Here is a 26,262-nt window from a genome sequence, read left to right as displayed (position 1 = left end):
GTTGCCTCAGGATAGGCTGTCCTTCCTGGGCTGGGATAGAAGGTGTTTTACAATACCTGTTGGTTATCCCATGCTAACTAATGTGTTCTAACTTTCCAAGTGCTGCAGGCTGAGGTGAAAACTAGACTCCTGCTATGTTCATCTTGCCCGGCTAACATGTTAACATACAAGTTGCCTTTGGTTGGTTGGTTGTCATTGACGTGCTCTTTGCGGACAGTATAGGACTCACTGGTGGAAATCTGGCCTGCTCTAGACAGAACAATGCAGCTGTACAGCCCGCATGCCTCGGGGCATCAGTTTATCACTAAATGAGGCCAAGAAGACACGTCCTCCCACTGTGCAGCATTGCACAAGTAGATGGTTTGTGGTGGGGTGTGGTTCTGCTTTTGGGATGTTGCCATCATCCAGCGAGGATAAGGGGCTCAGTGTGACTGGCCAAGGGATGTCTCCTTGGCTTCAAGGGTAGAAGCCTGTGGGGTTTTATTCTTGAGGTAAGGACCAGTATTCTTCTGGTGCTGTGTGTGCTTTGTATAATAACTGTTGCAGTGCATGGCTCAATCTGCGGGTTTCACGTTCCTATTCACATGGGAAAGGGACAATTTACTGGAAGCTCTCTGGCGTGGTTCAGACTCAAGAAACTATTTTCAAAAACACTTTTTGTAAAGATGTTGAAAACAGTTTCATCCTGTCTACGCAAGGCGTTGTATTGTCTTCAGCATCAGCCCAAGGAAACCAATAGTTAACTGACCTAGCGCTGAAAATAGTGTCTCCCGGTGTAGTAGGGCTACAGGGTGTTGGAAACGAAACTTGATAGTGGTCAGGAGTGCTATTTAGTCCACTGTGAACAGGCTTCAGTAGACAAGCTGTCCAGAGGTCTCCTCCGTCTTACAAGGCTCATAAATCGCTAGTTAAGCATGTGATACAAAGGTTGGTTGGGAATGGCGTATGCCTGGATTCCATTCAGTCTATAGTTGAGTAAAGGAAGAGTAAGACTGTCTGTGCTGAAATGAGCTATCGTCCTTTCGCTGTGCCAAAGGAGAAAGCAGGCCTTCCTCGGCGGCATTGGGGTGTCACCTGCAAGGCAGTTACAAAGCAGACTTTCACTAGAAGGAAGGGGTGGGGAGTGCCATTCACTTTCTGTTGTTGAGCTACAAGAATAGTGCCAGTAAAAAGGGCGCTGGCTGCCTGGCCAAATCCTGGGTGCCATGTGCGGTTTTTCAGCATGTTGGCTAGTCAGTCATTTGTTTGTTCCCTGTTTGAAGCTGAGCCTTGTTTAAACAAAGCAAAAGCAGTAAGTCTTTCTGCCAGGCTATAGGATTGTGGGTGCGGGGAAAATCCAGCCTTGGGATTTAACCCCTAAGGTTCTATCCGTTGTCTTTAAACAGATGGGCAGACCCAAGATAATAGCACCTCCAAGGCAGAAATTCGTGTTATTTAGCATCTTTCCTTCCCCTCCTGCATTGTTTGGTTTGAAGCCCAAGTGCTGATGAGTCAGAAGTGAAAATTTCCTACTCTCTAGTTTCTGATCTTTACCAGGGGTACAGTCCAGGATTGTTCTTATCAATGTGGAAGAGTTTTGACAAGTTTGCAATATGGGCTCCCATCTCTTATTACTAAAGATGGTAACTGACTGCAGGGAATTGCTGTTTCTGTGTCTCTCTCAAGACTACAGTGGAACAAACCAGATTCCTTTGCTTTATTTAAAGATTAAATGTTGCAATGTTAATTTAAGTGGCTAGGTCTGTTTCTTGTTTACCTGACACCTTTCGCACATTTGTGCATTTAAAAAAAATTCTCCTTATGTTACTCTCTTGTCTAACACGTCAGTGGACCAGAGAGCTACAGTACATATATGTATGCAGCAAAAATTACATATGTTTATAATCAAAATATAAGGGAGACTAGAGTGCAAACATGGCGGAAGTGTAGAGTGAACCTCTGGTACGTCATTTCCCACAAGGTCTTTGAAGCTTCATTTCCCTTTCCTTCTTCGCAGTGTACTAATGGTCACTTGATGTGCGCTGGCTGTTTTATCCACCTACTAGCAGATGCCCGGCTGAAGGAGGAACAGGCTACGTGCCCCAATTGCCGTTGTGAGATCAGTAAGAGCCTCTGCTGCCGAAACCTGGCTGTGGAAAAAGCAGTGAGTGAGCTGCCATCAGAGTGTGGCTTCTGCATGCGGCAATTTCCTCGCTCCCTTCTGGAGAGACACCAGAAAGAGGAGTGCCAGGACAGGTAAACAGTCTCACCTTCTGTTCAGTGAGGCACGAGGTGCTTTCATAACCCCTGAAGGACAGCCCATCTTAGGTCATTGCAGTCTTCTCCGCTGCGCTGGGTGTTAGTGGCTGCTCCTCAGACGGCACTGTCCGAAGCAGAGCAGGTAACGCCAAGAAGAGTGTGGTTTAAAATACCTGGCTTAGTTGGAGTGTGAATTTTTTACGGTGCTTCTGAACTGTGATTCTGAACACTAGCGAACAAGACTAACCTGCAGTGTGAGTTTCAGGTGGGAGTGTTAGCATGGGTGGCAGCAGGTCCAGCTAATGGGAGGCAGTTGGGTTTGGCAGACTTGCCTTGTTCCACACTACAGAAACCGAGTCCTACTTCAAGAATACGAGTTACCAAGTGAACTCTTACGTACACAGTCATGACAGCTCTCCACCTTCTCCTGACCGGCCAGAGACACTAGCACAGGCAGATTCAGAACACCCGAACTAAACGGTTGGATTGCCCTTCTGCAGTATTTAAAGGGAACTGAGTGACCCCTAGTGACGATTATAAAAGCGGCAGGAGGAAGGAACCACATGGCCAGTGGTCTTCTGCTGGAAAATAGCCTTCCAAAGCTTGTAAAACCGCAAGAATTGCATTTTCCTGAGAAATCGTCACCGCTGTAGGTCAGGCCAAAAGGTAGCTGGACTGCCTCTTGCTTACAGCTGAGGCTGTTTTGAGAGTTCTCACTTGCTTCCCAATTGCCATAGAATCTTCAGTGAAGGGCGTCTCCTCTGGGCTCGTGGCAAGGTGGGGAGGAGGATTTCTCCAGTCTTACAGACCATCTTCCTTAAGGCTATGGTGGGATAACCACATTGAATGTAGGTAACCCTAAACGGACAGATGTTACAAAACCCCAGGGAGGACAGAAAAATGGAGAGCCAGAGAGACTAGGAACATGGGCAGCAAGTAAAATGAGATTACATTTGAGAAAAATATATCAGAACAATAATACCCTAACAGTGAGATGTGTTAGGCTGCAGAATAGTCTTCAAAAGAGGTGCTGTGAAAGGTCTATTGCTGAGGCATCTAAAACAAGGAAACAATGTGTGCTGGCCCCGTGACGTGGGGCTGGAGTAGAACACCTTAGCAGGCTCCCTCTTCTAATGATTGTTGTTTGTAAGGTGGTCTGGCTGCAGGTCACACTCGGTGAGACTGGAAAGTGAAGCTTTTGGCTGGCTTGGCCACAAGTTGCTTTACTTCCATAGAATTGTAAAGCAGCACTGAGAGCACAGAGATTTGCACATGATTGTTTTCTATTGCTTCTATCTCACAGCCTACTGGCAGAGGCAGTGCATTGTCCGAGCCTGCGGCATGCACCCTACCTCCCATCCTTATCTTGTGTAGTTGTGAGCAGCCAGAAGCCTGTGGCATGCTTCTCTCGGGCAGAGCCCACTAGCCCAGAGAATATTGGCTAGACTGCAGCATGTCAGCTGGGGCAGAAGCTCCGGTTACACAGTGCTGTTGGGAATTCAGACTTACTGAACTGCCTGTCCACATGAGCGCTCCAGCTGTACTGCGATCAAGTGAAATCTAATAAACCAGCCAGGGTTGAGTGTCAGGATTTGGCTGGGAGGCCCCTGGCAGGAAGCTGCTTGTGTGTCCTCTCCGGTAAAATGGCACCATTCCCATCTCCCCTACGGGAGCTATGCCCCAGCTTGGCATTACAGGGCTATGCTGTTGTAGGGGCTTTTTCAGTGTAAAATCCTGCCCACGCGTGGTCGCTGAAAATCCATCGCACTCATTGCAGTGAAAAGGGAGTCAGCGCTGACGTCTTTTCAAACTCCATTTCAAATTCAGTCCAGAAGGCACCTCCTGTCACTTCAGTGTATGCTCTGTACTTTACGCAAGTGCTTTTAAAAGGGAGTGGTGCTGGTATGGGATAGTTGCTACTTTACTACTCCGCAGAGGGTGCCGCATTTCAGTGGTGGGTGAAGAGAGCCCTGCAAACAGTCCATAGAGTTCTTTGGCATCGCATAAAATGACAGGTGCTAAATAAATCCTGGGGAAGATTTATACTGCAGTAGCGCCGAGGCCCCACTGTGTCTGGTGCTCTACAAGCAACACACTAAGATGCCACCCCAGTTTAGGATTACTGACCCCATTGCTGGGACCAGCTGTTTCATTTGAGCATGAATGACTGCAGCCAAATGTGCTGGCTGGCAAAAGCCTAGGCCTCTTTGGCACGGATGGAGGTTCTGGGATGCCAAGGCCCAGAGGTTTAGTGATGAATTCTGGTAGCCAGTGACGTAGTTACTGTTCCGCCAGGTTGGTCGGGTTTTGCTTTCGGAGGCAGTATTCTGATCAGACAATAAGTGTCCTCATTCATGGAGTGTCATTTGCCATTTGTGCATCTCATTCTGTGGTGCAGCGTCTGTCTACAGAGCAGACAAGTACTCCTGTTTGTGCTCTCTTTGTAACAGGGTGACTCAGTGCAAATACAAGCGGATTGGGTGCCCGTGGCAGGGTCCATACCATGAGCTGACTGTTCATGAAGCGGAGTGCACTCACCCCACAAAGACTGGGAATGAACTGATGGAGATTCTGGATGAAATGGACCAAACCCATAAAAAAGAAATGCAGCTGTATAACAGCATCTTCAGCCTGCTCAGCTTTGAGAAGATTGGCTACACAGGTAATCACTCAGACAGGGCAAAACCAGCCACCACCCAATATTTTCAGTGTCTTGCTTTTGGCACTCCTGTTCTTGACGTACTGATGAAGCCTGTTTTTCTTATGTAATGCACAGTGCCGGTCTGTAGATCAGAAGAGCTGGGCTTTGCTGAGCAGACAGTGGCCGCAGTGCGTCTGTCCCAGTAGTGCTCTCCGAGAAAGCTTCCCTGTCTGCTTGGCCGTTGGGTTAGCTCGTGTCTGTGTTCCTTGCTTGGTGCTGGGCGGAGATGGAGGGGTAGTCAGCCATGTTAAGAGTTGGCTCAGCAGCAGCAGATTTCATTGTCCTGGCGTCAGGTGGGGTTTGGATTCAGGAGGCGAATGCAGGATTTCGGGGCCTCGGAACTGGTGAAGACTGGACCTGTTTCACAGGCTATGTGCTTGGGCTCTGGACAGGAGCTGACCTCAGTTCTTATGGCGCTGCTTCCCTTGATGGCTAGTCCACGGAGCAGCACTTGTGTCGAGTGGGGAGGAAGGCCACTTCCTAGCTGCAGGTAAGGTGCTGTAGTTGCATCCACTGGATTGATGAACAAGACCAGAATAATAAGAATATAAAACCAGTGTTGCCTGTACTGTTTCTTTGTTTTACTGCAAGTGAAAATGAAATTTGACAGCATCCAGCTAACAGACCCCTTATCTGTCATCTGACACATCCTTCCACCTGGAGTCCAGTGTATTAATAACTGCAGTGACCTGCCCACACACACTGACCCTACGTGATAGGCCTCTCGTTTCCACTGCATGAGAATTACAGCTCCTCACATTCCGTTCTGGTTCCTGTTGTTGGGTCACACACAATTGGTGAGCTATTCAGAAAGCTTAATTTATCTTTCACGGGGGTCTCCGTGCTGTTGGTTTTGTACCCATCTCCTGGAGAGCGCTCTTTGTAATACATAGTCATTTCTCATATTTGAGTTCCTCCTGTTCTTGGTTTTCCTTTGGGTGAAGAAAAACCCCCAGTGCAGAGCTATCTATTGTCTGCCTCAAATGGCAACTCATGAGGGTGGGGAGGGGGGAAAGAGGGATACAAATTAACTTTGAATTAACAACTAAACAATGCAATGAAACATGCAGGGAAGCTGGTTACTTTATTGGCACATCAGTGCTAAAGTCGGGCCCGGAGAATTGCTCTTTAAGATTTGTTTGTGCTTGAGGTACTTGCAGGCAAATAATATGGAAGAGAAACTCTGAAGAGGGTATGGAGGGGAAAGGGTGTGGGTGGGGAAAACACATTTCCCTTACCATAAATATTTAGCAGCCCCACAGAGAGGAGCGTAGAGGGAAGATCTCCTGGTCTCGGCTGGCTTTCCTCCTCCATTCTGAGGAGCAATGGATGCTCTGCTGTCCCAGAAGGGAGCTGCAGGCAGAAGTGTGTGATAACCTCGTACTGCTCAAGGTCTCTGCTTGCCTGTCCCATGTGAGGCAGAAAGGTGATTTTTGTAGTTGCAGTGATAGCCACTCTAGCGTCCTGCTGCATTGATCACTTTGTTTTTTAAATCTGGAGCTGAGTCCTTAGTGAAACTTACCGAGGCCGGCGTGTGGCAAATGGATTGTGCTGGGAGCTCAGATCATGAAAAACAGAGCAGTCTTGTTAGCTGATCCACTTAGCCCGGATTCTGGTTTTTCCCAGCATTACATCCGTTGCTGCCAGTGGATACACGTAAGTAGTTGGCGCTGAGGAGGGGAGCGAAGTTCCGTAGCGTCTGCACTTGGAGCACCAGGCTGAGCTAGAATAGTTGGCTAGGGAGTGAGATAGTCCAGCTTTGCTCTGCTGCTGCTTTCCGGGTCCAGCCCTTGTAGGATAAGTTAGCTCAGGTGGGCACCTTCGAGAGCAGGGCAAAGCAGTAGCATTCTGTGCTGCAGTGCATGGCACTGGAGAGGCAATCGAGACACTACACCCCTATGCCTAAAGCAGTTACTTCCTAGGAAAAATGTCTTCTCTGTGTAGAGATGTGTGTTAGAAATAATACCTCTTGATCCCTGAAGATACAGCTGGACTCTTGGCTCTTTTATTGTAGGATTCTGTAGTAAAATGATGGTGTATGTCAAAGCACTGAGTTACCAATGCTGTGTAGCTTGAATAACTGATCACCTCCTTTGTCCAGGTGTTGCCTGCTGTGCTTTCCTAATTCTTCTGGAAACTTTGAAGAATATGTAAACCTGTATGAAATGCACCCAAAGGGTTATTGTACCTGTAGTTATGCTGTGAGCTTCCATGGTTTGTACAGTAAAGACTTCACTGGAACGATGTGTTTGTCCAAAAGTGATAGAGTTGACAAAGTCTTTGTGCTGGCAAAGAGTTTATTGGACTGACAGCGGACTGTGCCTTGAAACGGGGGCTGGATTTCAGATTTTAGAGTGCATTTGCAAAAGTAAATTTGGACCACTTCTACCCAATGTATTGTTATTTCTTTATGTATCTGAACCCGGAATTTTCTGTACCTTTGAACCCTGAAGGTCTGTGTTTCACATGCCCTGTTCTCTGGTTTTGCACTGTGGTAATGCATAATTGTGCCTTATTACCTTGATTACAGATTTGTATGCATAATCCCAATAAAATGTGCTTTGTTATCTGAACTGTATCCTGTCTGCGTGTGATGCTTGTTTTTATGCACTCCAGACCTCAGTTCGGGCACACCCAAGATTTTATACCTAGGATCCAGCTACAGCTTCCCACAAGACTGACCTCACTACACACTTATTGCCTGTTCCCCCTGCTCTTTCTCCATCAACAGATCACAAAGAAACAAGTGTCCATCTTGCCATTCTTGATGGCATGGTTTATAACCAAATTAATGTAGATCATTTGCATCAGTCAGACCCACTTAGGCAACTGACTGATTCTGTGTAATTGTGTGCTGTGTGCACCACCCACTCACCACAAGCTAACATTAGCGTGTCATTTACCTTGTAACAACAAATTCAGACTGATATAGGGAAATACTTCTTTACACAACAATCAGTTGACTTGTGAGACTCTCTGCCACAAGATATTACCGAGGCTAAGAATTCTGAAAAGGATTAGACATTGATACTCAGAATAGCTACAGTTACACTAAATATGCAAATATCTACAGCATATAAACCCTCATGGCTCCAGACCTAAACCCATCAGAGACTGGGGATTCACTGTCTACAGATGGGGTTACTTCAGCCTTCCTTGCAAGCATCTGATTCTGGCCATTGTCAGAGAGAGGGTGCTAGACTAGATGGTCCAACCCAGTTTGGCAATCCCTATGTTTATAAGGTGGTGTATTCAATGGATTTGATTAACCTTGTTTGTATTTTATTCTCCCCTCTCCCTTTCCCTCCCCTCAATTTTATGCATCTTAAAAGTGCTTCCTGTATTTACTGTTTTCGATGGACTGTTAAAGTGCATTGAGTTCCTTGCCAAGAAGTCCCATTTGTCCTGACACTGGCTTGGAGTGGTCACCCCCAACCCCAATTGCCTCCTTATGCCATGTCAAGAAAGGTCCTGCACAATAGCTACAGGTAACGTGAGCTCGATTGTTCAGGCTGCCAGCTGCTCTGGTTAATTGTCTGTCTGTGTTTTCTCCCCCGCCCTCTTTTGTTGTGTTGCAGAAGTTCAGTTCCGTCCCTATAGAACCGATGACTTCATCACCCGCCTGTACTATGAGACGCCCAGGTTCACCGTGCTCAACCAGACCTGGGTGTTAAAGGCCCGAGTCAACGACTCCGAACGCAACCCCAACCTGTCCTGCAAGCGCACCCTCTCCTTCCAGCTCATTCTGAAAAGCAAGATCAGTTCCCCCATGGAGTGTTCCTTCCTGCTCTTGAAGGGGCCCTACGACGACGTGAAAATCAACCCCGTGATCTATCACTTCGTCTTCACCAATGAGAACAATGAGACGGAGTATGTGCCGCTCCCCATCATCGACTCTGTGGAATGTAACAAACTGCTGGCTGCCAAGAACATCAACTTGCGGCTTTTTATATTCCAGATACAGAAATAGGCAAGGCTGAGTTATGCTGGAAGTTACCAAGAAAGCACCACTGAACCATAGTTACCTCGTACGGCTGCCTGTGCCCGTTGTGATTTCACAGTAATTTGATCATTTTAAAAGAAAAAAAAACAACAAAACGTCTGCATGTGTATGCAACAGCGTAAGCAGTCACAGCCTTCCTTCCCTTCCCTTCCCCCATCTTCCCCAGGGACAGACAAGAATGGAGCCAGGTCCGGGTCGAGGACTGGCACGTGGGGGTGACAGCTGTGAAACCTGCAGGTGCTGGCAGCATACCAAGAGCTCTTTGGCATGCTGTGGCGAGGGCAAGTTGGGGAGCCAGCGATCCAAGCAGTTCAGTATATGTGAATAGACAGAGTTTTGTTGTCCTGGTACAGTGCACAATCTGCATGTGGCAGCTGGGGGGGCTGTAAGGGAGGCAGTGGTGTTATTTTCTCCCCCTCCTTTCAGATCTCATGTGGCTTGAATGAACTGGATACATTTCAGTTTCCTGTTTTGCTTTTGGGATGGGGAGCACAGAGACAAGTCTAGCTGTGATTTAGGGCTTGGGAGAGCCTAGTTCATTATTACTTGTGCTGTCTGGTCCTCTGTCTATTGTATCAGTAGAATAAAACAAACGGGGATTCCCACCCTCCCCTTCCAAAAACAAAGCAAAACCCTAATGAGGTGTTTGGGGGAGTTTGTGGCACTTGTGCTGGCTGGGCTGACGCTCCACTCTTCTGTGGGAAGAGGATGGAAGTGGGGAGAAATGACGGAGCTGTAGTGCATTGCATATGAAAGTGCTCCAAAGAACCAGACTCCCCATTTGTGTCTTGTCTGTGTAAACTAACCCTTTGTTCTACGTCCCTTTCGCCCCAAGCTTTTGGTCCAGTGGAGTTAACCATTGCCATGGTTTGTAAATGGAAGTTTAAGATGCAGGGTGAAGACTATGAAAAGCAGACACGCTGAGCATCGCATGATCTCTCACGGGATTGTGACATGAACCTCCTGGACTGAGTGGGCTTTCCTGGTAATTCCCAAGCGAAGATGCTCTTGTTCTTGAATAACTTAAGAACAGGTTATTGGAGCATTTTTGTCAGGACTGTGCTAACGGCGAATGGATCAGAACGGTTCAGTGTCCCCTCTCCCTCCCTTCCCCCACAAACACCACCTGGACTGCTGCAAACAAAATACTGTATCTCTAGTTTATTTTGTATTGCACATCATGAAGAAACAATCCCAAGGTCATTTCTACAGTTTTATGCTTCCTCCAGCCCTGCAATATAGCACAGGTTGAGATTTTATCTAGACAAGATGAGGACCTATGTAGAAACCAAACCTAAATTCTTGCAGACTTTTCGGAATGCAGGGTGAAATTCTGTCCCTTTGCAGTTTTGCCAAAACTTGAGTTTCTTGTGAAACAAGAAAAAAGAAACGAGTTGCAGGCTCTTCTAGTAATTATGCAATTTTACAGTGTGAGAATATTTTTTATATATGAATATATACAGCATGTTTATGGACAGGGATAGTGCAGCCAGTCACCAAATTGTGAAGAGATCTACAGGGATGTTTCACTCGACACTATTTTTAAGAAATGTAAATGTGGGATATTACTGGTGGTGGATGAAAACACTATCACAAGCTCATTAATGCCGTGTATTCAAGACCAGCCACCCAGTAACTATGCCCACTGAAGTCAGGCTATCTAATTTTATTTTTAAGGAATAACTGGATTGGGTATGATGTAAATCATGGAAACCTCTCGCAGATGCTGCCTACAATGAAGCTATTACTGTTTTACTTTCTGTCATGAAGCTTCTTCTGCCCTGGGTTTTCATTCTGAATCATGTCAGCTTTCCAGCCTAGCTTTTTCACCTCCCACTGGCCGTTCTAAAGGTAGTGGCCACTGGGAGTTCGAGCCCTTTTATTGGTAACTTGATGAGTCTTTCTGCTGTGCCCCGTGGAATACGAGAATGTTTATAGCATGAAGCCTAGTTAATAGTCTTAATAGTGTCTTGAAATCTTAGTGATGTCTTCTAAAGAGGCATCGAGTTTCATAGAGTGACAGTATTACTGCCAGGTTAAAACTTGCTTGTTGAAAATGCTCAGTTAGAGAGGGTGTGAGAGTTACAAAGGAAAAATCACTCTCCATTAGCTGCTGCCGTGGCTGTCTCGTGTGGAGGTTGGAGTCTGAGGTTATGTGCTACAGGCGCAGCCCCGTCCTTCACGTCTCCCCTCCCGCACCTTGCGAGCGGGATCTCCGCTGCTAGAGCCCCAGGTGTGTGGAATGTCTAACACTGACTTGCTAGAATTGTGAGCTGTCATTTTACAGAGGCGTCTCCGTCGCTTCAGAGGAATAACACCTGTTATAGCTTTCTTTTGATTAAATACCAAAGAGCCATTTTCCCGTTAGCCCCGTTACTCTTCGTTACTCTCACATGCTACATGTTAGACTGACAGACTAAATAGCATGCAAATGGCCAGTCTATATTCGGTGACGGTTTTGAGTGTGTCAGAATGACCCCAACACTACAGTGCCCATAGAGCAGGTCAGACCACCTTGGAAAACTTCAGAGGAACTTTTTTGTGATGAATGTAAATTTTTTCAAAATGGATAGTGTCAGGGTTGCCTGTCTTCTGTGTTAGCAACACTGAAGGTATCCCCAAAGGCTGACTCCATTTAGTGCTGTTTCCTGAGATCTAGTCGCTTACAGGATAGGTTGGAAGCCAGTTCAGGAAAGATGGTGCCCTCAGGAAAAGCCATTCAGAACAAGCTGGCCACGATCAGAGTCCCTTGCTTGGAAAAGTCTAGAGTGGAGTCAAACACCAGGGGCAGACTGAGACTTCCCCTTGGTTATGGTAAGGGAACTTGCATCGCAGTTGTCTTCCCATTGCCCCAACCTGCAGTTGTTCAGTTTGTAGTGCAGTTTGTTCCTTTGTGTCAAATGCACAAAGGCTTGTCAAGGAAACAGAAATTCCCCTCACCAGGGTCCGTTGTGTGGTAGCTGACTGGCTCAGGCAGTGCCACGTGAATAGAGCTTGTTTTTTTACGAGGTGGAAGAACTCCAGTGCAGTCTGGTACAGGCCACTACTTCCTTCTGTGACTACCAATAGGTCTTTGAACCTGTCCTTGTTAACTGTTTTGAACAGGACTAGGTATCCACTGGATTATTGATCCTACTGGAATATGGGGGATTCCAATGTTCTGCAGACCTTCCAGGAGAGGATGGCCAGGTGTGGGTAATGTCAGCATGACAGAGCATGTCATGTTGGATTACATGGACACTTAGTGCTCTGTTCACTTTACGCAGAGTACGGCGGCACTGTGGCAGGTATCTTCAGAGTAGCATCGTTGGAATGACCAAAAGTGATCTAGAAGTGTCTTGACTATAACCTTTGGGAAGTGAAGACTACCAGCTTTGGCATTTGTGAAACTTAGACTTGCCTTCTCCTAAGGCTCTTTAAGAAGCTCACAAGTGAAGAGTTGAGTCACCTTGAGGAAGGATTTGCCTATCCTAGTGTAACTGGAAAATACCGCGTGCGGCAGATAAGCACAGTGCATCTATCAGGAAGGAGTTGCTACGTTAAGTCCTGTAATAGAGTATGAGAATTTAGTTAAAGCCACCACGCAAACTGATCAGTGCACAAGGTAGGTATATTTCCCATGTACCAGTGCCCTTTTCCCACTGTTGCAAAGGCAGGAGGGTGAGTATTTTCTAGAGTCATTAAAGGTCAGCCTAGGAATGTTCTGCAATACCTGACACTTTCCATTTAGTATAGCCTGGAAGGCATTGATCACTCTCTAACTAGTGCCACTGGTTTGCTAATACACCTGGTATGTTCATGTGCTTTCTACTGAGGCAACTGCCTCTTAACCCGGTGACCAAAGAAATTCAAGCTCTGGTATCAGCCGTGCAGTGGTAGAACTTCAGTAACAGCTTCATGGAACGGGCTACTGAGAGGCACAGAAGCGAAACACAAAGGCGCTCTGCATTAATATGAGCTGTTGGAGGGAGGGTGAGAACTATGCATGGCTTCAAGACCTAAATTAAGGGGTAAAACTTTCCAAAGTAAATGGAGCATATGAGAAACATGTGCTTGGAAATGAACTTCAACAGAAGAAATCCTGTCCCTGAGGAGTTCCCCTTCCATCCTGAAAGCTTAGAGCAACTTGGGGCTTAGTTCAGGGGGAGCCTCTTTCCCAGGAGGCTTGAGAACCCATCAAGAGATGGCAAAGAGACGTCATTCCATAAGGAAGCTTTGAAGATTCTCCTAGAGAACTTCAGGCAAATCCTCTGGAGAGTTCATTCTGCTGCTCTGAGGATGGGCAGCTGCAGAGATCTTTGTACAGCTTTGTTCTAATGATTCACTTTTTAAAAAATTGGAAATGTTCAACCCCCACGTGCCCCTGAAAAGGAAAGACTCATTTTATATTTCTTAATACCGGCTCTTGACGCTTCTGGGTTTGATCCATGTGTAGTTTGCATGCTGGGTTTTCCCCACGCCAGCTTCTTCTTTCAGAAGGTTACCTGGGGACTCACTCATTTTCTAGTACATGGGGAGAATTTGTGGCAACCTCCAAACTTTTCAGGGTAGAATAATTTTACCAGGTCGCTTCCCCAATTCCACCCCCGGTGATTTTAAAGCTAGTAAAATCCTGCAGGTCTGAACTTGTTTGTGGCCTAATCTTAGTACAATAGTCCAGGTTACTATGTTTTCATCTCTGAGAGTGTTTCTCCAGTTCCCTGAGTGTGTAGGGTGAATGCTGGTGAGTTTCTGAGGGTAAATTGTTTTGTATTTGGTAACTCTTGTCCCAAGCAACTGGCTCCCATGGGAGAAGGTAGCTTTGCTTATCTTCAGAATCTGGCTGTTTTCTGTGCACTTTGCTTTAGATGATGCCCAGTGGCAGTGGAGTCTTCCTGTGCTGCTGTCAAAGGGGGGTGCTCCCAGGCTTGCCCAGCTGAGCACCACACTGGCTACTTTGCAGGGGTTGGGGTCCCCACCTAATTAGTAAGTAAAACGGATGCAGCCGTCCTCATCTCTTTAATTGAGGGATGCAGCTTGGGTAGGGTGGTTGCCAGTGCACAGTGCTGCTGCTTAGATCAAAGTGTAGCCCTGTAATCTCCATGGCCCGTCTTCCCCATGAAGATAAGGGAAGCCACAGGCATTTTATGCAACACAGGGTTAATCAGTGTCGGAATATTAGTCTTCTCTCCAAAGACAACTCCGGTAGGCCTTGAATTCAGATGGAACAGATTTTTTTTAATGCAACTCTCTTCTGTAGATTCAGGCAGGAACCTCCAGTTTGCACATTTAACAAGATTCCTTTAGTCTCTGTGTGATAGTTGCATGAGTTGAGCAGAAGATGTCGTCAGACAGCAACTTTGAGTGAAACGGGCACAATCTCTGAGAGTTCCCAATATTAAGGCAAATTGAGACCTAGCCCGTCAACTGTGATTTAATGCAACTCTGCATCTCCTGCACCATAGGGTGCTTCCCAATAGCATGCACAGTGCCATGGGCTGCACATGACAAACCTGTCCGGGCAGAGACCCATTACTGTCATCTGATCCTCCCCCGTGTGTGTAGATCTCTCCCTACTCCTCTTTTGTGTCATACTGTTTTACATACTGTTTGCTATGTGCCTTTAATATCGGCCACTGTTTTCAAAGGATGGCTATGGGAAAAGTGGAACCCTTTCCTTTCCCAGGAACGTTCCTCTTCAGCCCTCAGCAGATGCTAGTTGAATGAATGTGTCTGCAGGTCTTCACTAAAGAGGTATTGCCTCTTCCTCTTTCTCTTCTCTTGTTGCCACTGAATGTTTCTGTCCCCTTTTTTTGCCTCTAGATTCCTCTCTCCTGTAAGCGCAAGGTGTTGTGCTTTGGAGTAGCCATGTGTTTCCCGTTTCTGAAAGGTGGGACTGAGATTATTGGTCAGATGCAGACTTAAATTTGCGTAAGCCTGGGCCAGTCTTTGTGGCCCAGGCCTGGGGAGTGATGTGACCAAATTGTGTCTGAATGGGACTGAATGCACAGTCTTCCCCTGTGGTTACTGTTTTTACTGCTTCACTAAGACAATGGCAGGTAATCTCTTTGGAAGCCAAAAGACAGGGCCCTTGTACAGTATTACAAAAGTTCTTGTATATTAGTATTAGTTCTAAAAGGGCAGAACGAAGGGAGAAGCAACTATATATCCACATCCGACCGAAGCATTAGACTGAGAAAAGCACATTGCAGTGAGGGGGAGGACCTGGTAAAGTGGGGACTCCAGCTGGGGTTACTCATCAGAGTCCAGCTGCTAGAGTTGGCATTCCATAAGAGCTGTGTCCATTGCTCCCTTTGGGTTTGCGGTTTTAAAATGCCTTCCTGAATCAGTGGCTGTGTCCGGGAGTCCCTGGCCAGCTGCCAGCCAGACTCAACGGATTTCCTGGGTGTGATGGTCAAAAAATTCTAAATTATCAAATTTTTTTGCAAAGCTGTTCTCTCTCTCCTCGCCCTCGTCCCTCAACTCCTTTGCATAGGTCACCCTGTCCTTACTGGACATTGGAAAATTCATACACAGTAGCTGAGCCTTACATGTCTAGTTCAGTACTAGACAAATAAAGATTGTAGCACGTCTCTTCATGCCAGGGCTGAAGACTGGCAGACCACAAACCTCCTTACAGTATTTACTGTGGGTAATTTATTTAACTAGTGAATGTAGAATTAAAATAATTTAAAAGCTAACGGTTTGTTTGCGGGATCGTATGTCCTCTCTGTAATTGGCCTGGTTTTATTTGTGTTCTCGTTCCTTTAGTTCATTCTATATAGCAGGGCTAGAACGGACAGGGTGGGGCGCGGGGGGGTGAGAGGGTTAATTCTAACTCTGGGATTCAGCTTGAGGCTGGTGTTCAAAGTAGATGAGGGTGGGTGGGTCTCAGTCTGGCCTCTGGACATTTGTCTCGCAGAACCAGCCCGCAGCTGGCAGGCGAATCAGGGCGGCATGGGACTGGACTAGCGGGGACTGCCGCAAGTCAGGGCTGAGAAGTGCTGCCAGGGCGTTGTCAAGAGAGCACGTGCAGCCCCTGGCTTGGTTACCGCTACCGCTCGCCTCCTCCCGGGGCCTGAGCACTACACGTGGCGACCCCCGTCTGAGAGGGCTGGTTCTGACGCTGTCGGGAATGATTTCTTCTGTTCCTTTTGTGGTCTGCGTTCTGTTTGAATAGTTTCTGTATGTAACTGTAGTAAAAAACCAAACCAAACCACTTGTGTCTGTGTTTACTTGACCAAACCGTGCTGCCAGTCATCCTCCCTGCTCTCTGGGAGATCTGCCAGCGCCGTGGGGTGCAGAGTCTCTGTTCCGTGGAGCAGGCCCACGGGGCAGGTCAGCTTTGCTGCTGGGGCAGCTCCTGACCATTCTAGGTCTGGTGCACTTTGTCCTGTCTCCGCGCAGGGAGCTGGACTAGATGACCTCTCAGGGTCCCTTCCAGCCCTACATTTCTGTGACTCTCCCTGGAGGAAACTTGAGCCCCACAAGATCCCATACTTTATCAAAGGAGTTGATTCCATTTGTGCCGTTACAGTAGCCAAGAATGGTGAGAACATTGGAAAGGGACCTCTTCGAATCCCAGCCAAAGCATGCTAGGCATGGCCCAGTTCTGCTCCTGGCTTGGGTCTGCATGGTCAGGACCCCAGCAGCCAGACTGCACGCAGTGACAGCCCTGTGTAATGTTCCTGACCAGTCAGAATGGAGGCACCACAGTGTGGAGAACGAACAGCCACGCCACCCAGTAACCCAAATATGGCTACTCCCCTCTCATCCCTGCTTCACCTGCCCAGTGTCTGGGTCTCTGAATCTCAGCATGTCCTAGGCCCCACAGCCCAAGTCTGTGGGGGAGAATAGGACTGTGGGAGTGAGGAACCCAAAGTTAAGTGGTTAGGCAGTGTGATGGCAGAGAGATCAGGGTAATAACAGGAATTCCTCATGCATAGTGCTGGCTTCTAAATTAAGGGGGGCCGAGGGGTTACTGTGGATAGTCCAGTGATGTCATCTGCTCAGTGGGAGTCAAAAAGCAAACGACCTCAGGATATAGAAAATAATAAAAATAGCTCTTCTTCTATCTCCATGGCGGGGCCTTAACCCAAATGCTGGGTTCAGGACTGGTCACCTTCTCTCGTTCATGGCCCAGCAGCAAGCGAAGGGGTCAAGGGGTGGGTAGTGAAAACGGTTAGAGGCATGAACTCTTCTGTACGGGGAAAATGAGAAGGCCTGGGGCTGTTTCGAGGGGGAAGAGGAGGTGTGATGTAGGGGTCCAAAATAATCGAATAGAGAAGGTGACTCGTGCGCTTCTAGTTATCTTTTCTGATACAAGAACAAGGGGACGGTCTGAAAGGCAACAGAAACTGAAAAAAACATTTTTGGCACGATGCATTGCCTGTGAAACTCTCTGCTACAACCTTGCTGAGTCCAAGAGCTCAGCAGGATTCAGAACAGGATTGGACATTTGTAGAGGTAACAGGAACACCCAATTTAAAAATAAAATTGCTCGTTGGGGTTGCGATTGTATCTCTTTAAGTTGTTTGTACGACACCTTTACACTGGGGCCCTCATCCTGACTGAGCCTCTGAAGTTTTGTAGTAAAAATAGCCAAGATCATGATGTTTCAGATCCTAGCTCAATGTCGGGGAGTTAGGACGAACTCGGAGCAGATTATCCCAGAATTGGGCATTCTGGACGTTCTGGCTCCTTCCCCTGAAGCCGCCAGTCCCAGCCACTCTCAGCACATCGGACTAGATGGAGCCGTGCTCTGAGCCGGTAGGGCAGTGCCTGCGTTTCCTGCTTTTATCTCCCTTTCTTTGTACCTCTTGTTGCACCCTGGACCTTCCACCTTTATTCTCCCTGGCGCCCTCTGGAGATACTGAAGTCGTGTAGTTGCCTTTGGCTTTAACACAAGTCAGTGTCGTCAGGCGAAGTAGCTGAAACATTGACTTTGTTCATTACTTTACCTGCTTTGTGAAGTGCTTTGAGCTCTGCTGATGAAAAGCGCGAGATGAGAGCGAGGTAATATTATTACTCGCTGATATTGGGAGTGCTGTGTGTAGAGGTTAGGTTTTCCATATGCTCTTTTTTATTAGCAGCAACAGCCTTTGTGATGGATGGTCCGTGCGTTTGAATAACACACTGTCATTGTGATGTTAGACTTGGTACAACACTGTAATCCTCTGGCCGGTGACTATTGAAAACTAGTTTGCCAACACGTTACTTGTTGGTACAGTGTGGCCTATTTCTGTAGGCCCCCTCCATCCCGCTCAGCTGGGGTGTGCTCGGGGTATAAGCCCACGCAGCGGGATCCCTCACACTACAGCAGCACAATCCTGATTCACTGCGTCTGATCGTGAGTCCCACTGATTTCTTTCTATTTAATTTCTCTGGGTACTGGGTGTCACTCAGACTGTCCAGAGCAGCCATTTTATGTATATCCTCTGTGCATGAAACCTCACCGGGATCCATCATCCTATCAAGCAGAAGAAAATGTGAACCCACCCCCAAAAAAACCCTCTAGCTATATGGTCGTCCTGCACCATAGGACGGGGGTGCCTTCTAAACTCCCCCTCTCTCACCTCCCAGAGCCGCAGAGACGTAGCTGGGGTTTTCTGTAGGTGACATGAGTTGGTTGGGGTTTGTGTGTCTGTTGAAGCACTGCGTGAAGGCGCGTGCAGTCTCCGATGTAGATCTGGGCGTGGTGAGGTGGATGGAGTACGGAAGGGTGGTTCAGTTCAGCTGTGTCAGCTCCTTCTCCCACGCGTCAGGGTCCTCTTGGTTGGCAGGTGAGAACAGAACCGCGCTGGGCGGTAGCGGTTGTGTGGGGAGAAGTGACTATTTGGGTGGCTAGTGCCATGGAGAGCTCTGCATCTCGGGACGGACATTTTGGCCTGGAGTCTGGGGAGCTAGTGCGGACAGCGGACACCCCGTGGGGGATGTGCTGCCAGTGACCTGTGGAGCTCCTGTGTGTTGTGCAAGCTGGAGGGTTTTTCAGAATGTTTCTAGATAGCCGTCGTGATGATCAAACCTGGAGGCCACAAACACACAGATCCCGGCCAGGTCTGTGGCCTGCTGGAGGGGAGCGATCCTCTGGCCAGCCGCGGAGACAAGTGGGCGTCTCTTGCTGCTGTGGCTCTTTCGGACTCATGACCACCAAGTGTCCAAGGGACCCCAACGTGGTGGACTGAAAAGGTGGGGGAGGAATATAATTTATTGGACTGACTTCTGTTGGTGAGAGAGACGAGGTTTTGAGCTACACAGAGCTCTTCTTGCCAAAGCAACTTCCTCAAAGGACTTCCTGTTTCTGACAGCAGCCCCTCAGTCTGATGTGGATTCACCTTTAGCCAGGGGTTTGCTCCACTTCCAGAGATGGGCACAGTCAGGGGGCTTGGCCCTCCTGAAATGGAGAGTCTATAATAGGGCCTCCCTTCTTGGCTGCGTGAGGCCGAGAACCTGATGCTCAAGCACTGGCTAAGCTCGGAAACTTCTTGCTCCTGATCTGTGGAGGGGATTCAGATCTGCCAGAAGGAGCCAAGCAAACCCCAACGGCCCCCGGCTCCTCTGCGCCCGAACCCCAACGGCCCCCAGCTCCTCTGCGCCCAGGATGCCCCCTGGGCAAGACGACTGTAACTGTTAGGTGCCGTGTGGAACTGCACTAGAAACAATCAGATTTCGTAATGAAATACACATTGGCAAGTTTTCTCAGGCTGAGAGTTTTGATTTTCCTCCCCCTTCTCTGCTCCAAGAGACTTTTGTACGTTCCCTGACTAGACACTTTCACTCTGCCCTGCAGAGAACTGACCCACCGGCCCCCGGGAGCAGCCCCCTCGGCGTGTCAGGTTACAGTTCACCTGCCTTCCCTAATACCTACTTAAAATCCCTTCCCCCTTGTGAAGTCGAGCCAGCGTTTCTTCTCCAGGGCATATCCTCTTCCTACCAAGGGTGTTCAGACCTGTGCGGCCAGCACGGACCCAGGCCCTGCAATCCTGGCACTACCCTGGATCCTGAGAACTGGCAAGAGGCTCTCAGATACCCCGTCCCTGTGTCAGTCTGTGACACTGGCCCTTTTCTGCCTCCTGGAAAGCCTGTCCAATGAGGCCTGCTGGTTTCCCACGCTGGCGGGGGCTGCTGAGGCAGGTATTGTTTAATCTGGTCTCTTCTCCCAGAGCGACTTTCACTGCTCTCAGAACTTGGGGCTGCAGAGGCAGAAGGATGGCACCGGCGAGAGCTCAGCGCTCCCTGACGCCATGGTGGAGCGTTCCTTCCGTCGTGACTCAGAGCAAAAAGCTTCCCCCCGAGCTCCCTGTGCGTCCCGTCCAGTGAACTGCCTGGTGCTGCTTCATTTGGAGAGATCTGACAAGTCCGCGGGCTGAGGGCAGTAACGCTGCAAAGCCCAACACGAGTGGGGCTGTTTTCTCCACGTTCCTTCTGCAGCTGTGTGTTCAGTGGGGCCTACATCTTAACCCCCACCCCCCCACAACTATGGGCTAAAAATATACACCGGACCCCTGTCGTCCTACAGGTTAAACCTGTTTGCTGGGGTGGGAAATACCTGCTCTACTCGGCCCTTTGGCCAGCCTCGTGCTCCCCAAGCCACACCTGGGCCTGGCTGGGGAAGGGGCATAGAAGCTGGCAGATCGTGTGTTCCACGTGTAGCAGGATGTTTGAGTTTGGTTTGGCGGGCGGCTCGCTGCTGCTGCCGTTTATTGCAAAGAAACGTGCGAGAGCCCGTGAGGAAGAGAGACGTGGCTGGCAAAAGAAGAGAAAGAAGGCAGTGCCAATCCGCCTGCATCCCCGGTTTCTGCCTGACCTCTGTCCTCTGACCTGAAAGGATCCAGCTCCTCTCTAGTAGCAACAAAGAGATGCCATGTTCCCCTCTTTAATCCTGGCACCTGCCACCTCCACTTTGCTCGTCGCCCGTTCCCCGGAAAGGCCTCGTGCCCATTGCTGATGGTGCCAGCAGACACGCGAGGTGCCGCCGATGGATGATGCGAACGCAGGGTGAGGGGAGAGTGCTACCTCGGGCAATAGGACCTCGGGGGGGATAGCTGCTGCTGTTTGGCTTCATGTGACCCTTCGAAACAGCCTCCTGAAGAGCTCTGTGTGCGTGACCGAGCGGCTCGCGGGGGCCGCACGGGACACCCAGCGGTGCCGGAAAGACCTCAGCCGGGGGAATTCTGGCACAGACGTCACCATCTGACCAGTCCCGCAGGAAACCATGCGGCTTGCACTCCACGCCGTGCGTGCCGGCCTGAGCGCTGTGGGGCGCGCGCCGGAGAGAGCTCGACGTTGAAATGTCGTGCGAACGGAGGAGGGCTCTGGGTGTGAGTGACTGAGCATGGAGAGAGGAGGTGAGCCAATGAGCAGGCTCCACTTCGGAGTCACATTTGAAAGTTGAAAGTAAATGAATTAACGCACCCCTGTCTGCTTGGGGAGATGGAAGTGCGCTGCGGCTCGGTCCATGCGGCCCACCAAGCCGGACACGCCTTTCGTCAGGCGTTTGGGGGATGGACACTGACGCCTGGAGCGTTTCTCGGCTTGGCTGGAATAGCAGGTGGGTTCAAACCAGCCCTGCCTGGGCTGTACTGGGTGAGTGCGCTGCTTTGAAAGGGCTTGGTCCCTTTCCCACAGGGAAGTTGCCCTGACTTCCTGCTCCTGTGCCCTCTGCTGGGGTTCTGCGGGGCCGTGAAGGCCAGAAGGGACCATGGTGCTCAGCTAGTCTGGAGAGACCCCCCCGGTTCTGAGACGATCACAGCCTGGGGGTGTGGCTCTGGCTCCCTGAACGTTGGGTCCAGGTTCCTGGGGCAGAGCCCAGGCCACAGCAGGACTTGAGCCCTATTCATGCAGGTCATTGCCTCATGCCTCCTCCGCACCCAGGTCCTGTGGGGTCTGGCACCGGCTGTGCTGTGGCTTGAGCTGGGCAGCCTGGAGACCTGGGTTGCAGGCTGCCCTCCCCGAGCTCTCTGCCGGCCACTGGCTTCTGGGTGCAAGCAAGGATCCTGGGGCAGTAAGCCTACAGGCTTACTACAGGCCAGTAAGCCTCACCTCAGTCCCTGGAAAAATCATGGAGCAGGTCCGCAAGGAATCAATTCTGAAGCACTTAGAGGAGAGGAAAGTGATCAGGAACAGTCAGCATGGATTCACCAAGGGCAAATCATGCCTGACTAATCTAATTGCCTTCTGTGACGAGATAACTGGCTCTGTGGATGAGGGGAAAGCAGTGGACGTGTTGTTCCTTGACTTTAGCAAAGCTTTTGACACAGTCTCCCACAGTATTCTTGCCAGCAAGTTAAAGAAGGATGGGCTGGATGAATGGACTATAAGGTGGATAGAAAGTTGGCTAGATTGTCGGGCTCAACGGGTAGTGATCAATGGCTTCATGTCTAGTTGGCAGCCGGTATCAAGTGGAGTGCCCCAAGGGTCGGTCCTCGGGCCAGTTTTGTTCAATATCTTCATAAATGATCTGGAGGATGGTGTGGATTGCACCTTCAGCAAGTTTGCAGATGACACTAAACTGGGAGAAGAGGTAGATACGCTGGAGGGGAGGGATAGGATACAGAGGGATCTAGACAAATTGGAGGATTGGGCCAAAAGAAATCTGATGAGGTTCAACAAGGACAAGTGCAGAGTCTTGCACTTAGGACGGAAGAATCCCATGCACCGCTACAGACTAGGGACCGTTCTGCAGAAAAGGACCTAGGGGTTACAGTGGATGAGAAGCTGGATATGAGTCAACAGTGTGCCCTTGTTGCCAAGAAGGCTAACAGCATTTTGGGATGTATACGTAGGGGCATTGCCAGCAGATTGAGGGACGTGATTGTTCCCCTCTATTCGACACTGGTGAGGCCTCATCTGGAGTACTGTGTCCAGTTTTGGGCCCCACACTACAAGAAGGATGTGGAAAAATTGGAAAACGTCCAGCGGAGGGCAACAAAAATGATTAGGGGTCTGGAACACATGACTTATGAGGAGAGGCTGAGGGAACTGGGCTTGTTTAATCTGCGGAAGAGAAGAATGAGGGGGGATTTGATAGCTGCTTTCAACTACCTGAAAGGGGGTTCCAAAGAGGATGGATCTAGACTGTTCTCGGTGGTAGCAGATGATAGAACGAGGAGTAATGGTCTCAAGTTGCAATGGGGGAGGTTTAGGGGTGGGATATTAGGAAAAACTTTTTCACTAGGAGGGTGGTGAAACACTGGAATGCGTTACCTAGGGAGGTAGTGGAATCTCCTTCCTTAGATATTTTTAAGGTCAGGCTTGACAAAGCACTGGCTGGGATGATTTAATTGGGGATTGGTCCTGCTTTGAGCAAGGGGTTGGACTAGATGACCTCCTGAGGTCCCTTCCAACCCTGATCTTCTATGATTCTAAGGAGTCCTCCTGCATGCCCCTGGCTGCTGAGTTCTCTCGGGGGTCTGCCCCTCCTGCCCACTGGGGTGGTTGCCCCCCTTTCTGGCACTTGCCTGCTGGGGTGGGTTGCCCCACTCAGTCCCCCTTTCCATCCCCTCCCCCCCGCCCCATTCTGAGGTGATCCCACTTTCCTTCATTGGGGGTCCCCTCTCCTGTGGGTCAGTCCCCTCTGGTTGGCTTGGCCCCTTTCCCAGCGCAATCCCCTCAGCCCTCAGGTGACCACACTCTGGCCCGTGTGGCCCGTTCACCCTGCCAGACAGGAGCCACATCCTCTCGCCCAACCCCCCCTGCCATCCTTCAGCTTGATCCTCTAGCGATGGACTCCCCCGTCCTGCGGGGAGAGAGATGCTGGGGGGATGGTGTGAGGGGGCAGGGAGGGAGATGGGAGGGATGTCTGAGGAAATAGGTGGGGAGGGCAAGCCGTGAACCGGGGCAGAGGAGACGGGGGCAAAGGACCAAAGGCTGAGGACCAGAGCGAGGGGCCGTCAGTGTGTGGGAGGGGAGAGGAACCAGCCAGAGAGGCAGGACAAACCCCACAGACCCATGAACTGGAGCAAGCCCAGGAGCTGCAGGGGCTGCAAAAGATGATGAGAAAAATTCTCCCATCTCCAGTGGGCAGGGGAAAGGAGCGAAACACTGGGGGCAGCTGCAGTGGGGGCCGGGTTCAGTGTCTCGGGGTTGCTTTTAACAGTCCAAAAGAGACGCGCCTGCCCAGAAATGTGGGACAACTGACCCCCCTGCAGGCGACGATTCCCCGCTCGCAGGGCTGAAGCCCTTGGGCTTTGGCCCCCCAGGGTGGTGGGGCTCAGCCGTTTTCAGGTCTGGGGTCTTGTAGTAATTTTTGTTGTCAGAAGGGGGTCCCGGGGCAATGAATCGCTAGGCCTTTTAAACTGCCCTCCCAGGTAGAAACACCTGTCCCCTCCCCACTGCATTAGGCTTAGGGCGGGAGGTTTTGATGGCTGACCCCCAGCCCCGCAATAAGGGCACATGAAGCGTCGGGCTGACGCGAGGAGCCGCAGGTGCAGCGTTTCCCCGGAGCACTTTCCCTGCGTCAATTGTCCACTCGCTGCTGCATCAGAGCAACATTGTAATGTCACAGCTGGGGCGGAGATCGGGGGGCATTAGGGGCATTGCCCCCCCAGACTGCAGCTTTCCACTCCCCTCCCGGCCCTGGCCCTTCAGCGCAGCCCCAGGGCACACAGCCACTTGCCCGGCCTGGCAGAGCCTGTGTTTGGGGGGGCAGGGTCTGGAACAGGGGAATTTTGGGGGGTGGGGGAGCCTGGGTCAGAGGTGCAGAAGAGGCGCAGCTGGAAGGTTTCCTCCTCCCGCCCTCAGCAGCTGGCTTGCAGGCGGGGGGTCAGGGGTTGCTATTTCACTGTGGAGAGTATCGGGGAACCCCCATGCACTGAACTGTCCCCTCCATCTCGGGTGTTGGTGGTGGGCTGTGGGTGGGCTGTTTTGCAGTGAAGGGCTGGGGGATCCCCCTCCCCAGAGCACTGACCTGTCCCCTTCCCCCCTCCTGTCTCCCCTATCCATGCGGGAGCCCCCCCCCCCACCATTATAGGCTGCGCCCTCCCCAGCCAGGGTGGGGCACGAAGCTGCCAGCAGCAGCATCCTCAGCCTGTCCCCACCACTGGGCTTGCTCAGCCGTTTCGCTGACTGGGGGCTCCCCTGCCCCATTCCCCCCACGCTCAGCCCCCTAACTCCCCTCCCACAACATGACTGTCCCACTCCTTAACTCGTCATATGCCTTTGCTCGAATGGCACTCCCCAAAACCGCAACAGTTCCTAGGGCTCAGGCGTGACCTTGCACGCGGCAGGCTTACGGGGTCTTTTCCCAGAGAAAGAGCCTCACACAGTAATAACCCTAACCTCTATTGATTACCAGTCACCACAACAGAACACACACGCTGAGCACACAACGCTCCCCGCTCCCAAGGAGACCGGAGCTTTCCCTGGTGGCCAGTCAGGATCAGGTCATCCGGGGACTCCAGTTTCTGCCCGGTGTCACGGGCTGGGTGCCGAGGTCTGGCAGCTCTGCTCTTGGGCTGTGTCCTGGAGTTGGTCCCAAAGCACTTCCTTGTGGACCCCAGTTCATACAGCGAAACTTGAGTCCTGCGTAGCTGGGCCTTCACCCGTCATTTTAAAGTACAAGACAGTACTTCTCACCAGTCCTAGCCCCTTCAGACCCCACCACCTTGGCTGACTTACACCTTGCAAGACTAGCCACGCAACAGACAGAACCAATCAAGGAACCAGCCAGCCGGATCCTACAGCTAAACCCTGGAGAAGTGGGGACCGTGAAGGCAGAACAATAGAAGGGGGGATTTGACAGTCACAGCTGGTGAGACGTGGGTCCTTGCCAGACAGGAGGCTTCAAACAACGTTTTCTTTAACCAGCTTAAGATCTGTTTCTTTAGCTGGTGCTGGTGGGTGCTACGGGGACAGGAGCTGCTTACCAGCCCGATAGGCTGTGACTTCCTGCTTCTTCTTTGCTCATGGCTGCTGCTGCTTACTCAAGGAAAAGACCTCAGACCTGACAATATGGCTACAGGAAGAGACCTTATCCTTACAGCTGGGCACCTGGGCAGAGCTAGGACACCAGTGCAAATAAAGCCTGTTCTGGGCGGCTTTCCCCCATGCCATCAGTCGCTAGCAGGGACGAGTGTGGTCACCTAAGTTCCCTCTAAGCTGCGCGGCTGTGCAGCAGCCTATAAAGTGCCGCGCAGTCCTCTCCCCCAGCCCCGGAGCTGCTGCAGGGAGAGAGATCTGGGGGGAGCTCCCTCCTGCACCCCAACCCCCTCATCCCCATCCCAGAGCCCGTACCCTCCGCCAGAGCTCTCACCCCGCCCCCACACCCCAACCCCCTGCCCCAGCCCTGAGCCCCCTCCCACATGGTGAACCCTCATCCCTGGCCTCACCACAGAGCCTTCAC

The 26,262-nt window shown here is 50.3% G+C and overlaps 1 protein-coding gene across 4 annotated transcripts in view; it reads left to right on the top strand.

The window, feature by feature from the left end:
- Positions 1-16,137, top strand: part of ZFTRAF1 (zinc finger TRAF-type containing 1) — a 49,010-nt gene extending 32,873 nt beyond the window's left edge. For all 4 annotated transcript variants that reach the window (XM_048841877.2, XM_048841878.2, XM_075124885.1 and 1 more), the window contains exons 2-4: positions 1,997-2,235; positions 4,689-4,900; positions 8,518-16,137. In XM_048841877.2, coding sequence (XP_048697834.1) covers positions 1,997-2,235; positions 4,689-4,900; positions 8,518-8,909 — 843 coding nt within the window. In that variant the 3' untranslated portion in view covers positions 8,910-16,137. The remainder of the gene's footprint in view (positions 1-1,996; positions 2,236-4,688; positions 4,901-8,517) is intronic.
- Positions 16,138-26,262: the final 10,125 nt, after the last annotated feature.

This window comes from Caretta caretta, chromosome 2, assembly GCF_965140235.1.
Source record: "Caretta caretta isolate rCarCar2 chromosome 2, rCarCar1.hap1, whole genome shotgun sequence".
In the NCBI taxonomy this organism is placed as follows: Eukaryota; Metazoa; Chordata; order Testudines; family Cheloniidae; genus Caretta; species Caretta caretta.
This window is presented reverse-complemented; position numbering and strand designations above follow the sequence as displayed.